The sequence below is a fragment of the Catharus ustulatus genome, chromosome 18 (genome assembly GCF_009819885.2).
Source record: "Catharus ustulatus isolate bCatUst1 chromosome 18, bCatUst1.pri.v2, whole genome shotgun sequence".
NCBI lineage: Eukaryota > Metazoa > Chordata > Aves > Passeriformes > Turdidae > Catharus > Catharus ustulatus.
In genome coordinates this window covers 11058900-11069085 of record NC_046238.1, presented here as the reverse complement: position 1 = coordinate 11069085, position 10186 = coordinate 11058900, and the positions used below count along the sequence as shown (strand labels likewise).

The window sequence follows — 10186 nt, the reverse complement described above, 5'->3', positions numbered from 1 at the left end:
AGATACAGATCTTTATATTGATGCTTTCAGAGGCTCAGAAGAGGTTTTGTTACTGCCCTCAGAGCTGCAGCCACTTCTCATAATGAGGCCAGCAGATATGGGTCCTGCTTTTTGTAATCTCCTTTGAAAAGGTTTTCCCCAGCAGCTCACACTGCAAGGGAAACAGCAATGGATGCTGACTGCCTCTTAGACCAACACACATGAATCCAAAAAATACATCAATGTACAGCTTAAGGATTTCTATTTTTGGGTAACAATTCAGAGATGTGCTCCCATCCCCCTGAAAGAATAAGATTTCTAACCTGCATTCTGTACTGCCTCAAAGTTCCCACCAGAAGGACACAGACTGCACCCACTACAGCATGGAACTACCTTCTTTATCCTGGCCAGTGATCACATTGCTCTGTATGCTGCTATCAGCCATCTCAGAACAGGTGCAAAATCCCTTTTCCTCAACAATAAGGCAGACTTGCAAATGAAAATTACATTACATTTTAAGAGGTCTGAGAGAACAGAGTCAAATTGTGCAGAACAGCTTAGAGGGGAGGATCTCAAGCCGCCATCTCTGTGTGACTGCTCTATAGGTGAGCCCTCCATCACTGAAAATTTAAAGGACTCTTTGGATCTGCACAGGATCTTTTGGCCACCATTTCAATGGCATGTTTAGTAAAATTAGAGTCTGATTAGCAATTCAAGTAGGAAAAAAAAAATCAACAAAACCATCTTTCCTTCTACTGTCTGCAGGGAATGCCCAGCTTGTCCTGAACTGGACTCCAGAAGTTATGCTTAGATCAAACATGTTTTATACTAAATATGATATGAAATTTCACATCTCCTCTGAGAGAGCTGCAGGGGAGTGTGTGTAGAGCTCCTTTCTCTGAACTTTAGGTGTGTTCTTACCTGGCTTTGTCCCAAGGCTTGGTTTTCTTCCACACAGGGTTCAGAAACAGGTGGGCACTGAGGCTCATCCAACACAGTCTGAGAGGAACTGGAAAAAAATATTATACACAAGTGCATTTATGCTCTATTTGCCACTTGCTGTAATGTTTTGGAGCAGGATAAGAGGGGCTGTTGGCAAGACTATTCGTTTGATAGAGTTCTGTTGTCTACACACCTGCCCTGTTTCTCAAAATTGTTATGACCTGAAAATGCAGGTTCTGCAGTGGGAAGACTGCCCTGACCAGGAGCAGTATACAGGGAATCACATCTCAATTTGCAATTTTCCTTCAGCCCAAAATTCTATCCACAAATAAGGAGGTATCTACCGAAACATCTCACTCCTGGAACATGTTTCAAAAGCAGAGACTTTAATAGTCAAAATATGTGGCTTTAGACATAGACACAACATTGGCTATGCTTCTGCTACAGCTTTCCAAGGCCACCAGTGGAGTCTGGGGACACAGCTTCCCCATCCACAGTCCCCTGGAGGCTCTGCCAGCCTCTCAAAACAGATCAGTCTGTGGGCACTGGGTCAAGTAGCAGACATTGGGTACTCAAGAATGCACAATGGGATGCTCTCTCTCATTACATCTCAACTCTCATCATCACCAACTCAAAAGTCCCTCTAAGGCAACAATGCTGCCCATACCACCACCAGGCATAGCCCAAGGTGTGAGTGTCCATACAGACCCAGACAAGAGGTGCCCACTAGTAGAGTACAGGAAAAAAGAACCAACAGAGTAAGTGTCAAGTTGCCCTTCCTTGGAATACTCCCCAGGTTCCAGCAACCAGCCTTGGGACTCCTCTGCTGGAGGCTGCATTCAGAGAGTCACATTTCCTAATGACAAATGGGCTCAACTCCCTCTCCCACCCTCTCAAGAATTTGTCTCATGCTGTTTCACAGCCCACTTACACCGACATGCACTGCACCCTTAGCAACGGGTTCTGCAATTCAGTTATGCAACATGCCACAAAGTAGCCTCCATTGGTGGGTTTGGGACTTGCTGCCTGCTGGTGTCAGGATGCTGGGCTGTCAGAGGGGAGAGCCTAAGAGCAGGTGGATACCCAGCACTCTGAGCTGGAATGCCAGAAATGCAGGCAGAAACTGGAAGCTCCCATGAACATCTCAGCACTGACATTTTCTAAATCAATATGCTGGCTCATGAACACAGAATGCCTTGCTCCACAGAGCTCAGTGTGCCTTTCTTTCTGAAATGGAAGGGACAAGATTTCCACTCTGCAAGAATCATTAGCTGGGCTACATTCCACCTGTCCTGACTTGCAGAGTGAAGAGGATATAGCACCACTTATCTATAAAGGGGATCATCTGTTTGGTGTCCCACAGGGACTTCCAGTCTGCTTGCTGGATCAAACCCTCCTCTCAAGCAGCAGAAGCAGATGGAGACAGTCAGCTTCCAGCCTGGTTCCCTCTCACACTCCCACCTCACAGCCCTGTACATCAGAAGAGGTTTGGACACAGCCCAAGTGCGTAGGAGTGGCTGTAAAAAGCCCATGAAAGAAATCAACAGGAATTGTTCTGATAAGCTCTGAGGCCGTGTCCCTTCCAGGTGAGCATCTTTAAAAACCAGACAAGCAGATTAAGGGCACTTGGGCAGACTTGTACCTCTATCTCAGTGCTCAGGAAGCAAGCAGAACATAACACTGAGTCCACTCCAGATAGGTGATCCTGGCTAAGTAGTTTCCTTCTCTTTGTGTTACTCTTACCTCTAAAACTGGGATAATGCCACTGCCCTGTCCTTCCAGGACAGCAACACTCATTTGCCTCACAGTTTGATCTGTGGCCCCCACAAGTCCCCAGAGGACTGATGCTCATTGCACCATGACTGCTCAGGAGGACTCTGGTAACAATACTCTTCTCTAACTCTGTTAGAGGGCTCTGCCTTATAACACAGGTGATCCTCACTCACTGAGCAGTGATCTTACCCAAGATTACCCACATGAGCTCTCCTGGTTCCCTAGAGAGAAATTGCAAAATGAAATTGATGCTTAGGCTGCAATTTCAGCACTCACTTCTGAAAAAGACTGATGTTCCATAGCATTCATGGAATTTTGAGGACATCAAGGTTTGCAAATATGTCCTCACCAAAAAGGTGCCAACAAAGCAGCAAGTCCTGCCCTCATAGGAATATGATAAAGGATGTGTGGATGCCTGGCACACTGACATACCCAACAAGGAGACATTCACCATAGATTTCTTCTACTGGCAGAACTTATTTTAAAATAAACATGAGCTCACTCCACAGTCAGAACATTCAATTTTAGATCCAGCCAAAATATTGCCAGCAAGCCTTGATGACCTTTCATGATCTTTAATCACTGTTTAAAACTGTGAATCCTAAAACACAGCCTGAGGTTTACAATGCCTGACCTGGGCTCTCCCCAGTAATTCAGAGCAAGGAGTCAGACATGAGTGTGAACAAGGCACCAGGCCAAGTGGGAAACAGGGGTAAAAGGCAGAAATGTTTTCAGCTGGGAACTGGGGCCAAAGCTCACCAATCTTTATCTCCAGTGAATCACTGCATTTACTTGTTGTTTAACAAGCTACAAAGCCTTCTGTGCCTCTGCTTCATAACTTTTAAAGTGGGAATAAAGCTTCTTCTACCTGCCTTTTTGACACACTGACAGTGCCATGCTGGCACAAACTGTGGTCAGTGTTAAGCAGACAGGTTATAAAATGGGGCTGCTGCTCCTGGTCTGTCTTGCAGATCAGTAAATGAAAGGAAGCCCATAATGTCTGGCAGTGTTTATTTTTATGTAACACTATGGAAGTTGTATAACTTATGGAAAATGGCACGAATTTTTGTTGTTTTGCATTCTCTGAATTTATGTCAATTCCCAGGGAAAATCTGAAACCTTTGTTATACGTGGAAAACAGAAAGAGAGAACAGTGCCTGTCTTTCCGTCTTCCAATTTGGAAAGCTTGCAGTATGGAATAATCTTGTCATGAGGTTGTGAAGCTACAAAATCTATTTTAGGATTAAGTACAGGCCCTACCAGCCCAGCCCACAGAACCAGTCCTCACTGGATCAGTACAGGTTATGCTTTTCTGCCAAAACCAAGCACATAGCTCAGAAACTGAACCTGCCTAAAAAACAAAGGGTCATATATTTTCTGATTAGGCTGCTTCCAAACCTCCTTTGTCCCACACACACATATACACACTTAGACACCACTACCCATGCACAGAGATAAATACTGGGAAAGAAGGATGGACACAAGGAGAAGCAGTCCCTGGAAATGAGATGTCAGTACTTCTGCAACTCTCTTCAACAGGGTATCAAGACATGGCTGGACTCGGCGTAATTTTTATTCCTGCCTTTAGCCAGCCCTGTGCTTTCCCTCCCTTTACCTGTGGGGAATAGATTCCAGGGTCCCTAGCTGTCCTCCTCTAAGGGTTAAGCTTTCATCCTGTAAATCTGACTGCTGAATGATTCTTTCTGAGCTGGCTTCAACACAGCCACCCTGAGGGACTGTGCTCAAGGTGACACCTGCTGAAATAAATGCTTATATTAAACACAAGTACAGATACAGTTAACATGGCCCCAACCTCTGACCTAGCTATTCCTTCTCTCCTTGCTCCACATTCACCAGAGCCTGGGTGAAGTTACAGCCCTTCCTGCTCTACAGACCTATGGCAAAAGCCAGTGGACATCACTTACGCATCCTATCAAGCCTATTCTGAAGAACAGGGAGAAGAAAAGAGATGGTGGGAATGCTGAACAAGATAGGACAGGAAGAAGACAAAAAGGAAGAGAGAAAAAATAGCAAGAGGGAGAAAGGAAAGTAAGAACATGTGCTTGAAGACAAGCACCACATCACAGTGACGAAGTTTCCAGACTTTTCTCAGGCAATATCTTATTGATGACAGGCATTAAAAACCCACAAGCTTGCAAAAGGACAAGGTGAGCAGACAACACCTGGAGGGACTCTCTCAGTGGAAACACCAAAAAGAACCCCCCACTATCTTGTGGAAGTGGTTACAATTTAGGCAAAAGAGTAGGTAAGAACATCTGGTTTGACACCTTAACTGAACAGATTTTCTCACTGAACTACCATGGAAGTAGAACTTCAAAAGTCAAAATAGGCCCTGCTCTCCTTCATCAGGACACTTAATTGAGCAAGAGTGTTTACAACAATGGGAAGAGAAGCTTGGAAAGTCTTAGAGTCAACAATCTGGTAGTTTTACTAACCTTCTACACCTGGGGTCCACACAGAGCCAGAGACTTCAGGGGTGCTGTAAGGGGCCCACCACATGGGCAGGCAATAATTCAGGCAGGGATGGAACTCGTAAGAGTACACGACAAAGCTCCCTTGCTGGAGATTGGCAGCAGCCCCGGTCACTGCTTCTCCAGGCAGCAGCACAGGAGAGCCAAAGCAGGCTCCTGCTTCCATCCCAGCCCCAGTGCCAGAAGGTACAGGTTGTTCAGCACTGGGAGTGTTGTACAAAGCCGTGCTTGTTCCAGCTTCACACAGCTCAGGGCTCTGAGCTGCAATGCTGCTCATACCGCTGCAGTGATGGAGAAAATGAATCAGTTAGAGATTTTGCTTTGCCAAAAGGGGACTCCCAGCTAAACCTCTGAATCCTGCCTGTCACAGCTGGGAGAGGAGCTGCTCTGACTGGACATGAACATTTCCATCAGAGGTGGCAAGGCTCATAAGTGATGTCCCTGTAGAACCGACGCACAAGTCGGTTCCATGAATACATTTAAATGTTGCTTCGTTTCTGAATGGTCACTGTAAAGATGCCATACATCACCTGGATTCCAGCATCTTTAAATATAATCCTGCAGGAGGCTGATACATAGGTGCAGCTGGCTGCTCCCATCCTGGCTCACAGGGAAATAGAGTTATCTCCATTTGCTCAGGGCTGATGCCCACACAAGATCCATCTGAAAAGTGCAGGTGAAACAACACTAATGATTATTCCAAAAGGCTACAAAACAAGTCTGATCTGCCAAATGCAGAAAGACCCCTGTGTTCCCTGTGACTGAAGTTCGGTTGCATGTCTGTGGAAGGACATGGAAATACTGGGTTTTCCTGGAGTACACTGCCCTGATTCCAGAATCTGAGAGCTAAAACCTAATGCTTCCAATGCATTTGCTTTCATTTGGTGCCTCTTTAAAGCCAGGCATCTCTTTTCACCTGTCATTGCACAAGGCCTTAGCAGTGTCTGCTCCTCTGGAGTGACAGCCTGGAGCCAAACAATGAGGCACTCCACAGAAGCAGAGTCCTCTAGAATCCACTTGATCCATCAGTACATAATACTGTTCTGAAGAAGCAATATCCTTCCCTTCCTGAGGGAATTTAAAATTGATTTTCACCTCTCTGGACTACATCCTGAACCCATTAGCAAGAGACAAACCTGCAGTTTGTGGAGTGTTGGATTCTTTATCCTGTGGCTCATTTGTGTGGGAAGCCAAAGCGCTCTCAGGATGTGAATTGTTGAGCTTTTCTGTATCACGGCGGCGGGATTTTTGACGTCGTCGATAATTTGCAAACCAATTATAGACCTGGGTTGGCTGCAGGTCCATGTCCTGAGCCAGTGCCTCCTGCAAACCCAGGCACAGGGAGAAATCAAAGGAAAGAAAATCACATCCAAATAATCAGGCATTTCCCTTTAATTCCAAAAGCAGTCCAGCAAAACACCTTCCAAAGCCATTTACTCACTAGGTGTCCAATAGGTCTGCATGGATCTGATTGAAGAGACCATTTTATAAACTCAGAGTTAATAGAAAACACAAATTCCACTCTGCACTCCCAGACAATTTATTTGCTGAGGAAGCCACTGCTATTCTATATTGCCCTCACCAAAGCATGCTCTTCTCACAGAATGACAACAGCTTCACAAAGGCAGACATTGAAGTCTGAAGCCTTCACCTGGCAAGGTAGTGATCAGCAGTGCCTATTGATCTAATTCACACATCTCTTCCATTACAAATCTGTCCCAGTCCAAAGAAGGTAGATCCATGCACACACCAACACAGCCTATTGTGTTATCACATCAAATTACCAGCATTTGAAAAGTCAGCACAAAATATGTTCTGGTAAACAAAGTGCAATTTTATATAGGGTGTTACTCAGTTAAGTCAGAACTATTTATCATTGTAATAGAGCTCTGCTGAGTGATGGCTGTTTGGCTGCCTATGTTCAATCACTACAAAATTAGAACTGTTAAAAACCCAGTGAGGAATTTATTGTCCCTCAGTGTTCTGTTCACAGCAAAAGAAATTACTTAGCATGAACCTGATGATTTTTAAAAGAAACCATTAGGGAAAGCTCAAACATGAGGAATCCCAACCCCAACGAGCCTTCTGAAAACAAGGATTTGGAAATTAAACCAGTTATAGACTCCTGATCACAGTATCCCGCTTTTCTGTGACCAAGAAACTTAATTGAAGTGTCCCTAACACATCCCTACCCGCTGTTTCTTGTCTGGATTTGCTGTCACCTCTGCAGCAAACCTGTGCAGCTGCTGGCGTACTTGTTCTGAATAGTTTCGACTCTTCAAACCTTCAGGACAAAGGGAACTAGGTGGAGGATGCCTGGACACAGGAGAAAATGGGATTACAAAGGATCCAAAAGGAATAACTCATGGGAATTTTCCCACATTGCCACAAGTGGTCAAAATACCAAGAAAAATCAAGCTCTAAGATGCTGCATCTTGAGGTGTAAAACCAGCCTCTGCATCTGTAGCCCTTGCATCTGAAAACTGCAGAGAAAAAACCTCGTTTCCCCATGATGCAGTACCTCTTCCTGCAACGGAATTTCTGCAGTGCTGTCAGAACATCTGTCCTTTGTTTCTCCATAAGTCTCCGGTAGTGAATCTCATGCCAAAGCTGCACCAGCTCTTTCTTCTCTTCTGCATTGCAATACTAAAACAAAACTGTAAGTAAGCAAACCTTTCCAGAGAGTCACTCAGACTGTGTATAATGGAGAAAACCCTCAACAGAAATTTACTCAGGGATTCCTACTGGTTTGACAGAGCTAGTAACATTATCTAGGCATATGGCTCACTGTACCTTCTCTCATGTACACAGGGAGTTGCCTAATTCCTTCTTTTCCCCTGGTGAAAAGGTCTACATAACCAGATTTAGAAGGCCAAAAATCCCTCACCTTGAGTGACACCATCCAGCCTTCCTCATATATTCCACCCTGCCAAGCCACCTAATCTTGGGCTTCCCAATACTCTCATGTCCTGAGCCTAAGATTATGAAAAACTTCAAGAACCACCACAGCAGAACAAAAATCCTGCTACAACCAACCCCATAATCACCCAGTTACCTTTGTCCCTTTGGCTGATTAAGTGCAAAGCAAAGGCTTTGTCCTGTATTTCAGGTCACCAATGCACACCTATCATCTTCCACTGCCTCACACAAGCTGGAAATGCTCCATGTGCTGCAGTTTAGGTACTTCTGCACTAACAGCTCTAACTGCTGCTTTTCTACCATGGCTTTTTGTTTCCATGAAGAACTGAAGAACCCATCCCTACCTCCAGGAGTCTGCAGGCTGCATCATGTTGCCCTTTATGGATATGAACAGACACAAAAGCCTTGACAACATGGATGTTAGTGAGAAAATATCTCTTATTTTTGCTTTCTGTCATGGCTTCAACCAGCTTCTCCAGACTAGGGGATGAGCTCTCGAGCTCCCGGCAAAGCTGTTCTGCCAGATTCAACAGCTCCCTGGGCGGGGGATGCTCATCTTCATTCTTCTTTAACATGGCCATGAACTCGTTCATCATCGTGTCCTGTTGGAAGCTTTTTCTATGCAATGCACAAAGTTGTGGTTAGATAAAAACTCTTCATCACCTATTTTTAGCTTCTATGGTATGCTTTTCTATTTTTTTTTAAATGGAAAGAAATTCACTGTGCTGTTAAAAGCAGTCTAAGGACCTCAAAATGCTTAAAATAAAACTAGGCCTAAAAGAGCCCTGAAAAGCTAAAGACACACCAGGTTTGCGTTTGAGAAAACTGAGCTCAGAAAGACATATTAAACTTCTCCCAAAACTCAGAGACTACCTCTAGGATTTACATCCACTGCTTACAAGTTAAAACTACCGAACCATTAAGTCCAGAGACATTCAGACGAAATTAATCTGGTAAAATTTATCCAAAATGGCACTTGACAGGCCCGGGCAGCCTGGGCACTTACTGTAAAATGTAAAACCCTTGTTGGGGCTGTTTCTCACCCGTTTTCCTGAGAGAAGGAATCCCCTCAATGACACCGCACCCTTGGGCCAGCTCCCGCCCCGCCGGACAAAGTGGAGGGGAAAAGCTGTGAAATGGCTGTGAAATAGCTGCGAGGTGAGGGACAGCCCCGTGCCCTTCCTCCCGCAGCGAGGCTCGAGTCCCGATCCCTGGAGAGGGTCCCTATCCCTGGAGAGGGTCCCGATGCCCGCTCAGGTTCCCGCTCCCCGCACACGGTCCCGCTCCCCGCCCCGGCGCGCCCCGGAACCCAGGGCACGGCGGGGTCAGGTGCGGAGCCGCCGTCGGGCTCCAGACCCCGCCCCGGCGGGGCTCCAGACTGCCTTCACCCCGGGCACAGCGAAGGCCGGAGTGCAGAATGGATGCAGAATGGTATAGAATAGATGGCAGCCAGCTCCTTCCATAGTAGAGTATTTTTAAGTGACTGAAGGGGATCAGACGAGCACTGATAATTTTGACACACTGAGAATGACTGAATGAAGAGGCACACGGATCAAACCCACCTCTGTAAGTGGGTGCTGTCTAAAAACAGATGAATCATCCCGACTCAGTTTAGGGGATTAAAAAACTGAAGCAGCTATGATTTGCCTTGAATCAGACCCGACCACGACGGGGAAGGTGTCAGTCCTTCCCTGACTTCGCTTTCTCGAGGACGTGTAACAATGAGGAGCCATGTCCCAGCAGGAGCCAGCAGCCCGGAGGCACGGCCGTGACCCCTGGGAGCCCGCACTAAATCACCGGCTCGTGCCCAGGCCCGGCAAAGACAAAGGGCGAATACTCGAGCGCAGGCAGCTTCCCGTGCGGCACGCAGACACATTGTAGAAACCTGTCCAGAACCCCCAGCGGTAACTTGTGTTCAGCGGCCCTCCATTACTCCTTAGGCTTTGCTGCTGGCCTTGCAAGACAGTAACTGGCTTCCTGCTCCTGCTGAGTGACACCGTTCTAGATCCAGACATGAAGACAGAAAATCTTGCACAATTACAAGACAAAGCCCCAGCCCTGAACTTTGAGCTGAACATAGA

The 10186-nt window shown here is 46.1% G+C and overlaps 1 protein-coding gene across 1 annotated transcript; it reads right to left on the bottom strand.

Moving 5' to 3' along the window:
- Window positions 1–786: 786 nt before the first annotated feature.
- On the bottom strand, window positions 787–8713 carry ANHX (anomalous homeobox). Its single transcript, XM_033076017.1, is given in 8 exon segments — window positions 787–988; window positions 4310–4451; window positions 5151–5447; window positions 5712–5849; window positions 6323–6509; window positions 7379–7502; window positions 7708–7832; window positions 8450–8713. Coding segments are annotated over 8 exon segments (1467 nt in total). The 5' UTR covers window positions 8702–8713.
- Window positions 8714–10186: the final 1473 nt, after the last annotated feature.